The sequence below is a fragment of the Monodelphis domestica genome, chromosome 2 (genome assembly GCF_027887165.1).
Source record: "Monodelphis domestica isolate mMonDom1 chromosome 2, mMonDom1.pri, whole genome shotgun sequence".
Taxonomy (NCBI): Eukaryota; Metazoa; Chordata; class Mammalia; order Didelphimorphia; family Didelphidae; genus Monodelphis; species Monodelphis domestica.
Window position 1 is genome coordinate 284,137,186 of NC_077228.1, and position 14,463 is coordinate 284,151,648.

General features: G+C 43.2%; 1 protein-coding gene across 2 annotated transcripts; it reads left to right on the forward strand.

The window, feature by feature from the left end:
• Window positions 1–1,046: 1,046 nt before the first annotated feature.
• On the forward strand, window positions 1,047–13,105 carry CIMIP3 (ciliary microtubule inner protein 3). 2 transcript variants are annotated; one of them, XM_056818234.1, is made up of 2 exons: window positions 1,047–1,192; window positions 12,512–13,105. In XM_056818234.1, exons 1-2 carry the CDS (start codon window positions 1,181–1,183, stop codon window positions 12,848–12,850), a joined length of 351 nt encoding a protein of 116 aa, XP_056674212.1. In that variant the 5' UTR covers window positions 1,047–1,180; the 3' UTR covers window positions 12,851–13,105. The 2 variants fall into 2 exon arrangements, with proteins under 2 accessions (XP_056674212.1, XP_056674211.1); XM_056818233.1 differs by having other exon boundaries at window positions 12,743–13,105.
• The last annotated feature ends 1,358 nt before the right edge of the window (window positions 13,106–14,463 follow it).

Sequence of the window (14,463 nt, forward strand, 5' to 3'; positions counted from 1 at the left end):
TCAGTTTCCTCAGTTGTAAAATGAGGATAATAGTACCTATGTCCCAGGGTTGTTGTGAAGATCTAATTTGACAATTTATTTTTTTAAAAACTCTCACCTTTGGTCTTAGAATCAATACTGTGGATTGGTTCTAAGACAGAAGAGGAATGAAGGCTATGCAGTAGGGGGTGGGAATGGGTTGTTAAATAACTTGTCCAGGGTCATATAGCTAGGAAGCCTCTGAGGTCAAATTTGAATCCAGGACCTCCTATCTTTAGGTCTGACTCAATCCACTGAGCCATCTAGCTACCCCCATTTGATAATATTATAAAGCATTTAGCACAGTGTCCTGGCACATAGTAGGCACTTAATGAATACTTATTCCCTTCCTCCTTCCTCCTCTCTATCCTTCCTTCCTTTCGTTTTTCCTTCCCTTCCTTTCTCTCTCTCTTTCTCCCTCCTTTCTTCTTTCTTTTTCTCTTCCTCCCTTTCTCTTCCTTTCCTTTCTCTCCTTCTCTCCTTCTCTCCTTCTTTCCTTCCTTCCTTCCTTCCTTCCTTTCTTTCTTTCTTTCTTTCTTTCTTTCTTTCTTTCTTTCTTTCTTTCTTTCTTTCTTTCTTTCTTTCTTTCTTTCTTTCTTTCTTTCTTTCTTTCTTTCTTTCTTTCTTTCTTTCTTTCTTTCTCCCTTTCTTCCTTTCTTTCTTTCTCCCTTTCTTCCTTTCTTTCTCCCTTTCTTCCTTTCTCCCTTTCTTCCTTTCTCCCTTTCTTCCTTTCTTTCCTTCCTTCCTCTCTCCTTTTCCCTTTCTTCTTCCCCTTTCTCTCCCTTTTCCTTCTGTATTCCAGGTCCATATCTAGAACCAAGGAGAATTGTCTCTTTGGAGTAGATGTGCATGGATCAGGCTGGGATGGGGGCGGGGAATGAGTTTGATAGTGTGGAGAAGAGAAGACATGGCAGAGCAAACTAAGTCTGGGGAGAGGGATGGTACATGTGTGACTCAGGTGGGTATGCCCCTCACTTGGCCCCTAGTGTCAAGAGTCACAATGGCCTCTTGACCCCACCCTGAGACTACCTCTACTCTTCCCAGAACTTCATGGGGCCACTTTTTGACTGGGTCCCCTGGCAACAAAGGCCTCTCTTTCCAACCAAAAGGGCCTTCTCTTCCATCTGCCAAGCTCAAGATACATCAAAATACATCGTGAAAGATGCCTTATATGGTATGCTATCCTAGGACCCCAGGGTGGGTGAGTTTAGGCCTGTGAAGTCACAGAAGCATCCCAGGGAGGGGAAGAGGAGTCCCTCTGAGCACTGTGATTGCCACACACTATTTCCAAGTGCAGTCTATTGGCTGGGGGTCAGTGGGTTTGCGAATAAAAAAGATTTGAATTTGGGCAGACAAGAGATAGTGGAAGAAATTAGAAGATCTGGATTTAAATCTTGGTTTTTCTCCTGCTATCTGTGTGCCTTTGGATGGGTCACTTTATTTCTGAGAGCCTCAGTTTCCCCTTCTGTAAACATGACAGGATTGGACCAGATGCCTTTTAAGGTCCCTTCTAGTTCCATAGTTTCCTTTTCCTCTAAGACATTATAACTGCTCAAGGCCTCTTTCCAGTAGTTCAAATTGCTATTTTGCTGGATTTGGGTCAAATAAAGAAGGAAGGGCTGTTCCTTACACAGTAGAAAGAAAAAGTCTCCTCCTTTTACAGATTTCTCTCCCAAGACCCACAGAAACATGCCACATCTGTTACTCCCACATTATCCTTATGAATTCTGCTCTATATCAACCCCAGCTCTCAGGGAAGTGGCTAACAAACACATATGTGCTGAGAAATACTCAAAGTATTTCCCTTTCCCAGGGAGACTGGCATTTTAACTAGGGACCTTTCCTAGAAGCCAAAGGAATGAATCTCTAATGATGGAACTTTAATCATCCCAGTAGAACGAAGGAGAGAGTATGGGGGGAGGGATACATTTCCTGGCATCCATAAAATTAGATCTTGTGGTTATTCCCCTTCTCTATTTCACACACTCATTTTGTTTGAAACCCTTACATTTTAGTATTAAACATAAGACAGAAGAGTGCCAAGGGCTAGGCAATCAGGATGAAGTGACTTGTCCAGGGTCCCGCAGGTAGGAAATATCTGAGGCCAGATTTAAATCCAGGTCTTCTTGCCTCTACCTGGTTAGCGTTCTCTCTGTTGTGCCCTTATTTCACACACTCCTAAGGCAGGCCTTTTGCTAACCCATCAGGATTCCCATTTTGAAGGAGAACTCAGGAGCCTGGACAGGTCTGGTATTTGGATGAACAAGTTGAGGGAGCCCCTCCAAATGGGCTTGCTAGGGGTGTGCTGATAAATAGGAACTATCAATCAATATCAATAAACAATGAGGTACTCAGGAAGTGTATGCACAGCTGGTTAAGTTTAATCTGCATTATTTACCCTTTCTTAAGCCCAGACAGTCAGAAAAAAGCAATAGAGCAAACCCTGATTTGCTAATTAAGAGCTGGCTCCAGCATACTCCTGGTCTTTCCCCAGAGTTTGGGGGGGGTTGGGGGGGTTGGGCGTGGACCATAGGGGAGAACTGGTCTGAACAGAGGGGGGCATCACCATGTTCCAGTGTTAGAAGCATTGATTCTGGAGAGGGAGAACCTAACTTCATATCCCACTACTGATGCTTGTGTGTGACCTCGTGCATGTACATCTCTTCATCCCCCTGGGCCTCCGCAGCTTATAAAATGAGGGAGGGGTTGGACTAGATGGCCTCTGAGGTGCTTTAAGCTGATCTCTAGGATCCTGTGAACTGTGAGAGGGTGGCTTGAGGCCAGAGCAAGAGGCGAGCATTGAGAGAGACCAGGAGGAAGGTGGCTTCATGTCTTCCCGTGGAATTAAAGAATCTGTCTTATTTTTCATCCCTCTCTACCCCCTCCCTCAAAGAGGGAAAAGAGAGAAAAGATCTTAATAGGTTTTGGAGAGGAGATGGTTAAATGAAACCAGAGGTTAACCTGGAAAGTATGTGAAAAGGCCCCACCCTCCCTTACCAGCACCATTCCCTCCAAGGTTAGTCACCTAGGGCCTGGCTTGTTGGTCTTTGGAAAGGGCAGGGCCAAGAAGAGCTTCCTGGGTTCTTCTTCTACCAGCTCTAGTCTTTTATGTCTTATCCTTACTCTTCTTCCTTTCTTCTTCCTCCCTCCCTCCCCCCCCTCTGTCTCTCCCTTCTTCTTCTTCTTCTTCTTCTTGTTCTTCTTCCCTTTCTCTCTCTTTTTCTTTCTTTCTCTCCCTCCCCTCCCTCTTTCCTTCCCTCCCCCATCTCTCTGTCTCTCTCTCTCTGACTCTGTCTTTCTCTCCTTCTCTGTCTCTCTTCTTCTTCTTCTTCTTCTTCTTCTTCTTCTTCTTCTTCTTCTTCTTCTTCTTCTTCTTCTTCTTCTTCTTCTTCTTCTTCTTCTTCCCTTTCTCTCTTTTTCTTTCTTTCTCTCCCTCCCCTCCCTTTTTCCTTCCCTCCCCCATCTCTCTGTCTGTCTCTCTCTCTGACTCTGTCTTTCTCTCCTTCTCTGTCTCTCTTCTTCTTCTTCTTCCCTTTCTCTCTCTTTTTCTTTCTCTCCTTCCCCTCCCTCTTTCCTTCCTTCCCTCCCCGCCTCCCCTTCTCTCTCTCTCTCTTTTCCCCCTTTGGTCTCTCTCTGTCTCTCTTCATTTCCATTGTTGGATTAATTTCTTCTTCTTCTTTTTTAAAACCCTTACCTTCCATCTTGGAGTCAATACTCCAAGGTCAAGTGACTTGTCCAGGGTCACACAGCTGGGAAGTGTTGGATTAATTTCAAAGAGAAAAGGCACAAACCCCCTAGTCTAGCCTGTGTAACCCTAGCAAATAAATCACATACCTTCCCTGGGCCTCACTTTCCCCATTTGTAAAACGAAAGGTTAGACTACATGGTATATCTCTAGAGTTCTTCTGTCTCTGATATTCTAGAATTCTAAGATCCTTCCTTTTGTCTTCCTTTGCCTGGCTAAGTAATGTTATAATAGCCTGGGGAATGAGAGACAGATGGTTCTGTGAGCTCAGGCATTGTGTATGGATTTCTTAGAACAGTCTTCTCTATAGTTTTTTCTTTTAGCACTGGGAAGCTCTGACCAAAGCCTGGTGCTCTGCTTCCTCCTATCCAACCAGGTTGAACACTGATGCCTCAGAATCACAAAATGTGGGAAATACTTTTATTTATTTATTTTTTAAAACCGGTTACTTTCTGTCTTAGAATTAAGATACTTGGATAATGAAGTAAGGATTCCAAGGGCTGGGCAACTAGGGTTAAGTGATTTACCCAGGTCATATGTCCAGGAAGTATCTGGGGCCATATTTGAACCCAGGTCTTCCCAGCTCCAGGTCTGGTGCAATATCCACTATGCTACCTAGTTGCCCATGGAAGACACTTTGGAGATCATCTAAACTGACCCATTTTACAGGAGAACCCTGAGGCCCAGAGAGATGAAGTGAGTGGTTAGTGAGTAGCAGATCTAGGAGAGTGGCTATCAGCTACAAGGGAATCCTTGAAGGAATCGTTCCTCTTATCCATTGGGAGATGTTTGAAAACTTTTATCCATTTCAAGCCTAGTGAAAAAAAAAGTGCTCACCTTATTGGGTAGAGCCTTGGGATGCTAGGGGACACTCCAGTTCTATCTTATAACCTGTGCTAATGTGAGCACTGGTTTTGATTTGCCAATAACTAGGAATCTGGGTATATGGAAGAGTTTAAAAGCTTTTGAGCTGAAAGAGACCTTGGACATCATCTAGGTCAACCCACTCAATTTACTGAGTAAGCTCACCTTTACTGGCAGAGCTACACCTAGAACCCAGGTTTCTTGGTCCCCAGTCCAGTGATTTTTTCCATTATGCCATCCTGACTCTCTTGTAAAGCACCTTTAAACTATGTCATGCTATAAATATAAACTATTATTAATATTATAGTCAACTAAAATTAGTATTATAAGAGGATTCCTCTTCCCTGTCACCGTCACAACCTACAAGTCTTGAGCCCTACAGTTTAGAAGGAACACAGGAGAGAAAGACCAAGAAATATCAGCCCAAGAATCCCCCAGATTATTGAAATAGATGAGCTAGAGGTTATTTTTTCTGCTATCCCTGTGCAGCATGAAAGAACTCTGGAGTTTCAATCTTTTGCCAAACTTCCAGGCACCAAGGATAATTGTTAGACTGGCAGCTATTTAAGGGCACAGAAATCTTATTCTTTTCTTTTTAAATTTTATTTAATTAGTCAATCTAGAATATTATTCCTTGGTTACATGATTCATGTTCTTTCCTCCCCTCCTCCCACCCCCTCCCATAGCCCACGTGCAATTCCACTGGGTTTTACCTGTGTCACTGATCAAGACCTATTTCCATATTATTGATGTTTGCTCTAGGGTGATCACAGAAATCTTATTCCTTGTATCAACACCCCTCTCTCCTTCTGCTCCAATGAGCTTTGCCATGTTCATAGTATATATTTGTTATATATATATATATATATATATTTAAACCCTTACCTTCTGCCTTAGAATCAATACTGGGTATTGGTACTAAGGCAGAAGAGTGGTAAGGGCTAGGCAATGAGGGTCAAGTGATTTGCCTAGGGTCATACAGATGGGAAGTGTGAGGTCAAATTTGAAACCAGGACCTCCCTCTCTGGGCCTGGCTCTCAATCCACTAAACTACTCAGCTGCCCCCTATTTTTCTTAAAAGAACAAATAAACCTGCTTAGCTTTGATGTGGGCATTCACAGAGCAGAAGAAGTGCTTTACACTTTATTTACTCGTTTTTGTTTTGTTGGGTTTTTTGACAGAAATAGAAGGGGAGAGGAAGAGAGAGAGAGGAAAGGGAGGAGAAAAGAAAGTAGGAGAGAGAGACAGCAAGAGAGAAAAAGAGACAGAGACATAGAGACAGAGAGAGGGAGGGAGAGAGACAGAAACAGAAACAGAAAGAAAGAGAGAGATATAGAGACAGAAAGAGAGAGAGGTGGAGGGAGAGACAGAGAAAGAGAAACTAGAGGACAGAAAGGAATAAAGAGCAGGAGGAAGGGAGTGGAAGGGGAGAAGAGGGAAGAGAGAAAGGTGAAGATGGGAAAGGGAGGGGAGGAGGAAGGAGGAGAAAGAGCTTGCTTACTAGGTTTTAAGGGGATCTGGGCCAGGTTCACCAAAACAGACCATCAAAAATCAGGACCCTTCTGACCTAATCCGGACAGTCACTACCTTTCTGTTCCCTGGGGTGAAAACTTACTCCAGGGCTTGACAGTGCCCTTACTCTATCCAGGGAGGAGTAGGATCATAGGATTTGTGCTCTGAAGGCACTTTCAAGACTATTATTTTAATTCATTCATTTTGGGATGATGAATTGGGTAGGGGAGTGATTAGCCAAAAGCCACTGCTAATAGAGCTACAATTTAAACCCAAATCTTTGGACTCCTAATCCACCACCCCTAGCTGCCTCTGGCAAAATTGCTCTTCATCACCCATCCAATCAATAGGCATCTCTTACACACAAGCAGCCTTTTCAGGTCCCCTTTAATGGCAGTGCTTTCCCTGAGGCTCCCTCCAATTTGCCTTTTGCACTGCTTGTACATTTGTGGTTATTTGCATGCCAGTCGCCTTCATTAGAATGAGCTCCTCAAAGGCAGGGACTGATTTCTGGGTTGTTGTTTTGGTATCCCCAGCACTCAACACAGTGCCTGTCACTTCGTAAGTTGGTTTGACTTAGGTGTCAGGTGTGAATCTAAATACTGAAGACACTCTCCCAAAATGCGGAAACAGTTCCTGCCCTCAAAGTGTTTATATTGTAAAGGGAGAGCCATATGATCATAGGTTTAGATTTGAAAGGACCCTTAGAGGCCATCACATCCAACCTTCTTATTTTATAATTGAGGAAACCGAGGCACAGAGAATTTAAATAATGTCAAAGATCAAACAACCCACAAGTGTTAGAGGTGGGATTTGAACCCACATTTTCCTGACTCTTAAGACCAGCTGTCTATGCATTATACCCATATTGAGAGGTACATGCAAGATATATATATATATATATATATATATATATATATATACAGAGGAGAGGCAGCTATGTGACTCTGGATAGAGCTCCAGGCCTGATGACTGGATTGCCTCAGTTCAAATCTGATCTCACATACTTCCTAGTTGTTTGACCCTCTGGGCAAATCACTTAACCCCAACTGTGTAGTCCTTGGAACCAATACTTAGTATAGATTTTAAGACAGAAGGTAAGAATTAAAAAAAAGATTCATTCAGAGATGAAAGCCCCTGCCCTCTGCCTGTTTGGATCTGTTTCTTTTCTCATCCTGTTCTCCCCTCCCTTTCTCCTCACAGCACCTTTTCCAGGCCAGGCTAGCCCCTTCTTGCAGAATAGTCAGTGGGAGGCTTAGATGTAAGGGGGCAGAGAAAGGGGCAGAAACCAACCAGAGAAGGGGAAGTCCTGCATGTTTTTAGGCTCCACCATGCAAAGAAAAGAGAGAAAATGAACCATTATTCGAAAGTCATCTCCTAAGACTGTGCATAAGGGCTCACTCAGCTGCTAAAGAGCATCCCTCTCAGCACAACTTGCTCTAGCATCCTCCCTCTGATAGGTGCAACAAAAGACCCTTTTTTCTTTCTTCACATTTTCTTCTATATGCACACATGTTATAAATGACAGAAAATTACACTATAAGGCCCTTTGGGATTTAGTTAACAATGTACTAAAAATGTAAAGTTTCTAATGGCCAATGCATTGTCCCACCTGTTTTGCCATTTATCTTCATAGAGAGTTTTTTGGGCACTGGGGGGAATGTGATTTGCCCAGAGTGATCACTTGGCCCTCAAATGTCAGAAATGGGACTTGAACCTAGGTCTTCTTGGCATTCAGGTGAGCTCTTTATCCACTGGGCCACATTATATGTTCATGTTTATATGGTGTTTTAGTTTATAAAATAATTTCCTCTGTGGAAAAAGCTGATGAACAAAGACCTACTTGGAGAGGTGATGGAGCTGAAATAGCTGAATTTTGAAGAGAGAAAATACTAAAGGGGAGGGAAATGGTTTTAATGATTCAAAAGGCTCAGCGTGTTGTTTTTTTTTTTTGTTTTTTTTTTTTAGTTTGGGGGAGTTTTCTTGAGGCTCTAAAGCAACATCCTATAAAGTAGTGATGGTGAACCTATGGCACAGGTGCCAAGGATGGCATGCAGTGTTCTCTGTGAATATGTGGGCCACCCCACCCCAAAACTGATTACTAGAAAGGCAGAGGGATTCAGGTAGAGCTCCTCCCTTCTCCCTCTCCATCATGCCTGATGACATTTTTTCACATTCCCCTACCCCTCTGCCCAGCAGCCCAGTGGGAGCACACAGGGAGTAAGGTGGGAGGCTCACAGGAGGCAGAGCTGGAGGGGAGCTGAGTCCTCAGGCCACTCTCCTTCCCCTCTTCACACATGCCCCCTCATCACTTGCCTCTCTGCCCAGTAGCCCAATGGGAGAGCTTCCTCCATCTCCTGTCTGGGGCAAGGGGTGGGGTGGGGTTTGGTGCTTGCTTTGGTGGGGCAGGCACAGCACTCAGTCTGAGGGATGGGGGCAGGGCCTGGCACTCTGTCTCTAAAAAGTTCACCATCACTGCTATAAGGGATTCCCTGTACTACCTATTCATAATGGATGGAGTCTCTCTTATTTTCCCCACCCCCATCCCCAGTGAAAGGAACAAGGGTTCCATGATGATATATTGAGTGGAACTGACCATTTTGGTCAAACAAGAAGTAGAATTGACTCTCTTTCTTTCTTTCCTTCCTTTTTCAAAAAATCCCTTACTTACTGTCTTAGAATCAATACTAAGTATTCGTTCCAAGGCAGAAAAGTAAGGGCTTAGGCAATTAGGGTTAAGTAACTTGACCCAGATCACACAGCTAGGAAGTATCTGAGGCCAGATGTAATTTTTTTTAATTTTAATATTTTATTTTCCCAACTACATGTAATAATAATTTTCAACATGTTTTCCAAAATTATAAGATCCAAATTGTCTTTTTACCTCCATTCCCTCCCCCCTCCTGGAGATGGTAAGCAATTTGATCTGGGTTTACCTGTATTATATGCAAAATGTACTTCTGTATTGATCATTGTTGTAAGAGAATACTTATATAAAACCAAAAACCTAAATAAAAACAGTAAACTAAAGTGAAAAATAGTATGGTTTGATCTGCATCCAACTCCAACAGTTCTCTCTCTGAAGGTAGATAGCATTCATTAAATCCCCATTCTTCTATTTACTAACTATGTAATCTTTTAGATGTCATTTCCCCTTCTCTGGACCTCAGTTTCCCTGTTTGTAAAATGGAAAAGTAGAACCAGTAAAGGTAAGTTGCTCAAAGGCAGGCAGGAGAAATCCATCTTTTATTTTTGTGTCCTTACTGCCTAGCACAGTGTCTGTACATAGTAGGGCCTAGGTTCATGGTGGCATCTAGTCCAATCTACTTATTTTACAGGTGAGAACACAGAGGCCAAGGTCGGTGAAGTTACTTGCCCAACTTTACCATAAATATCAGAAGCAGGATTTGAACCCTAAAAGGGGGGGGGGGATAGAATGAAAACAAATATGTACAAACTATATACAGGAGAAGTAGGAAAACATTTATTTACAAAGGGAAAGAACTAGAATGAAGAGTGGTTAGGAAAGGCTTCCTATAGAAGATAGGATTTTAGTTGGAAGCTAGGAGAGGTCAATAGGCAGAGATGAGGAGGAAGAACATTCCTGGCATGAGGGGCAGCCAGAAAAAAATCCTGGAGCCAAGAGTTGGAGTGTCTTTTTGTGAAACACCTTAGGAGACCAGTGTTACTGGATTAAAGATGACATTACTATCTATGATATTAGGAAAGGTGGGAGTGGATAAGGGTTCGGGGGAAAGATAATGAATCTAGTTTTAGACAAATTGAGTTTAAGACATCTACTGGACATCCAGTTGGAGATGTCTGGAAAGAAAGTTAGAGATTTGGGATTAGAGGTCAGCAGAGACATTATGGCAGGAGAGGTAGATTTGAGATTTTTCAACATAGAGATGGTAATGAAATCCTTGTGAGCTGTTGAGAACACCAAGTGAATTAATACAGAGGGACTCGGGAAAAGGACCCAGGGCAGAACCCTATGGTTCTGGTTACAGGGCACACTCTGGATCCAGCAAAAGCCTGAGAAGTACCAGTCAAAGAGGGATAAAGAGAACCAGGAGAGAGTAGAGTTCTCAAAACTTAGAGGGAAAAGAGAATCAAGGAGAAGGTTATTAAAGCATTAAAGGCTGCAGAGAGGTTGAGGAGAATAAAGATAAAGGCCATTAAATTTAGCAACTAGATTATTAGGGAACTTTAGAGAGTGAAGTTTTAGTGGAATAATGAAATCAAAAGCATGATTGTAAGGGGTTTAGAGAGTAAGAAGAGAGAAGGTGGAGGCACCTTTTTGTAGAGAGTCTTTTAAAGGAGTTTAGCTATAAAGGATCAAGTGAAGGTTTTTTGGAGGATGGGGGAAACATTAACATTTGTAGAAAGTAGAGAGATTGAAAATAAGTGATAGACTGGGGATGAAAAAGGGACAATCTCTGGGAGAAGATGGGATGGAATGGAATTGCTAAGCAGATGGAGAATTAGTTTTGCTCAGGAATGTGAGACAGGAGTGAAGGAAGAGAAAGTGGCAGAAGGCATATGAAGGATGTGGAATAAAGAATAAAGGATAAGTGGAAATTCATGGCAAATGGTCTCAATTATTTTTCTATCAAATATAAGGTAAAGATCTCAGCTGAGAGGATGAGGGAGATGGTAAGTCATGGGAGTTTTGAGCAGGGATGAAAAGGTTTGGAGTGAGTTAGTGAGTCAACGGGGAAATAGAGAGTAGGGTTGTCTAGCTTTGTTGAGGGCCCAATTGAGGTTGTATAACAAATTTGTAGTGGAACCAATCAGAAGAGTTACATGATTTTCTTTACCTGCATTGAGTGGGAGTGGCTGAGGCTTGACTAAGTGTAAAAGGTGATATGATAAGGGAGCTAGGGATTCAAACTGAGGAAGACAATATAGAGTTGAATTGTTTCACCAAGGGGTCAAGATGGGAAAAAGAAGATAAAGTTATTAGTGCAAGGGAAATGGCTCTGGAGAGAATGGAGGGGTCAAGAGAATAGAAGTCACAAAGCAAAAAAAGAGAAGGGTTTTATTAGGGAAAGATGGGGGAGAGGTGAAAAGATTAAAGTCAAAGAAAGGAATTTCAGAAATCTTGAACAGAGAAGTGGAACATTTGTGGGTGGGCAATTTGCCCACATTTGTGGGCAAAATCCAAGGTATAATCATCTTCATTTGTGGCTGAGGTGGGGTGAAGAATGGGAAGTAAACAGGTTGAAGAATTAAGTGGTAAGGGTGTTTGAGAGAAAGTCAATATGGGTGTTGATATCTCTTAGTATGAGGGAAAGCATTGGAAAGGGAAAAAAATGATGATGAAAAAAAGATGAGCCATTTTACTAGACTTATTGAGGAAAGGGAGCAACCTGGAGATCTGGAGAAAATAGCTCTCAGGATTTTGACTGGATGGTAAAGATGAAAAACAAAGATCTCAAAGGAAGTTACAAGTGATGGAGTCAGGGAGAACCTAGAAGTAGTAATGGAGAGCAATGAGTATTTCAAAAAGTCAGGTCTCTTTGCACTATAGAGCAGTGACAGCAACCCTTTTAGAGATGGAGTGTCTGCCCCTCCCCTGCTACCCAGTATGGGGTGCTCCTATCCACCCCTCTTACCCCACACAGGGGAGGGAGAAAGAGCTCCCATTGGGCTGCTGGGCAGAGGGAGGGGGGATGTGAAAAAAATGTCATAAGGCAAGGTGGAGAGTGGGAGGGGAGCAGCTCTGCCCCAGTCCTTATGCGTTTTTAGTAATACTCTGGGAGGGGGAGAGGGTGGCCAATGCCCACCTGTGCCATAGGTTCATCATCACTGCCATAGAGCATTAATAATTGTTTGTTGATTGATTAATTAATAGGTGACCTTTAAGGTCCCTTACAGCTTGATTCTGGCCAACCACCATCCTCTTTTCCACATCTGGGTACATGTCATTTACCCCTCTATATTTTTATTTATTATTTTTAATAGCAAATTTCCACACGTTTTCCAAAGTTATATGATCCATGTTGTCTCTCTCCCTTCTTTCTTTCCCCCTTCAGGAGCTGACAAGCAATTCAATTTGGGTTATATATGTATTAACACCCTCTATATTGAATGTAGTAACCTCTCATGTTTCTAGAGCATTATAAGTTTTATTTAGGACATCCGTGTGAGGTAGGAAGTGCAAGTATTATCCCCATTTTACTGATGAGGAAACTGAGGCTTGGAGATCTTAAGCAAGTTGTCAGTGCAGGCTAATAGCCCTGCATCATACCTTGGCCGCGTTTGGAAACTTACTAAATCGTTCACAAAGAAATAAATTTAACACTTCCTCCACCCAACCCAATCGTTGATGCTGTCTGTTCCCTTCCCGCTTCTCTCCCGCGTCCCCAGCTACCAAGGAGAGTCTGGGTGCCTTTAAGGAAGCAACCGAGCAACAAACCTCTGCTTCCCGGCTTCTGCTGGATCCCAGAGAGGCAGCAAGTTCCCTCCCAGACCCACAAGCCCTTGTCGAGCTACGTACCGGTAGAGATCGATCTCAAGGAGCAGCGGCAGCAAATCCTCAAACATAGTTTTTACACTCGGCAGTACACCAACTCTTATAGACCTTTCTACACCTTACAGAAACCCACCTGCGGCTACCTTTACCGCCAGGACACCGACCACACCCGCAAGCGCGCGGATATTCCTTATGCCGATGTGACCAAGTGGCGATACGACTCTGTTCTGTAGACCTGAGACCCTCCCCGCCCGAGGGCCCCCTGCCGCCCTCGCTGGCTCCCGGTCTTGGGAAGGCCGGGCCCTGGAAAAGGAGAGTGGGTTTGCTGGAGGAGGAGGGTGTGCTTGCTAAAGGAGGGAGGGGCTGCTCTGGTGCTGGGCTCATCGGGGTAGCCACTTGTATGTGACGAGGGATCGAAGACCTCCTCTTAAGTAGCCATTAAACGTTACCATTCCTTAGCCTTCAAGTTGAGGCTACAGGGGAACTCACACACTCGCACTTTGCGCTGGATACTGTGTTACAAGCTGCTGGTGGGATTGAATTCTCCCGATTTCTCTCCTTTTGAACACCCTCTCTCCCTTAGCTCCGGAACCACGGAAGCCCGGCTACATCAAATTCCACCTATGAGGTTTAGAATGTAGGAGTTTATAAGCAAATTACTTAACTTCCCTTGGTCACACTTTTCCTGGCTTCTGGCATCTGACATCCGAGCCTCCAATCTTATTTCTAGGGTTCCTTATTTCAAAGAGGAGGAAACAAGGGGATTTCTATCTATGACTTGTTTACTCAAACCCACTTTAGGGCTGTCCCTCACCGCCCCCCCCACCAAGTTCATTAAGATCAAGGAAGCCCTGAGAAAAGATCACTGGATCTCAGAGGACCTACACTCCAATCCCAGCGGTCCTACCTACTGACTGTGAGACCCGGGCACATTACTTCCATTCTCTGCACCTGAGAGGTCAGAGCCGTTTTCCCTTAGCAGATGTCTGCTACAGATGGGACCTTTATTCTCTGATGGCTCTGATTGGTGAGCTTTCAACTTCATTTTACCCATTCTGGGACCTGCCATGACACTTCCCAGGCATTTCCCAGACATGTGCCATGCACTCCTACCCTTAGCTTGTCCTCCCCTGCTTTCCAGCTCTTGCTCCCCTAAATATGTGGTTTTCTTTAATTAGACTTTTAACTCCTTGAGAGTCAGGCCCCTGTATTTGTATCCCCAGGGCTTATTCCTATACCAGGCATATAGTAAGCATGTAATAAAGGCTTTTTTTTTCATTTTTCATTTAAAATGAGATCTACATTGTTTTTGGATTTCTAATCCCTTATACATTTCACAGATGAGGAAATGGAGGCTCTAAGACATTAAATAACTCAAAAAGGTCACATAAATAGTAAGTGGCAGAGCCAGGACTCAAATTTTAAATACTCCACTCTTCCTACGGTATTACAGGGTTTTATGGGTTAGACTAGATTAGAGGTTCTCAAAGGTTTTTAGTCTTAGGACCCGTTTATGCTCAAAACCTCTCTTCTCATCCCCCCCCCCCCCACAAGCTTTTGCTTATATGAGTTTTAGCACAGCATACAGGCAACAATCATTCATTAATTTATTAACTTATTTTTTTATGCTTTCATTTAAATTTTTTTATTCCACAGAGGCACTGTGCTAAGCATTGGGAATACGAATACAAGTAAAAAGAAAGAACCACTCTTCAAGGAGCTTCCATTTTAGTGAGGGAAAAACAAAATATAAAAAGAAGCTGAACAAGGGAGGAGGTGTGCTATTAATGGTTACCACATTAGAAATTCAACTGTGTCAGTATTATTATGAAAATCATTTTGACCT

Coding starts and splice junctions, on each gene's coding strand:
- CIMIP3 (XM_056818233.1), top strand. CDS start 1,069: ATGGGGCCACTTTTTGACTGGGTCCCCTGGCAACAAAGGCCTCTCTTT. Junction 1,193..12,742: donor CGTGAAAGATGCCTTATATG/GTATGCTATCCT, acceptor TACACCTTACAG/AAACCCACCTGCGGCTACCT.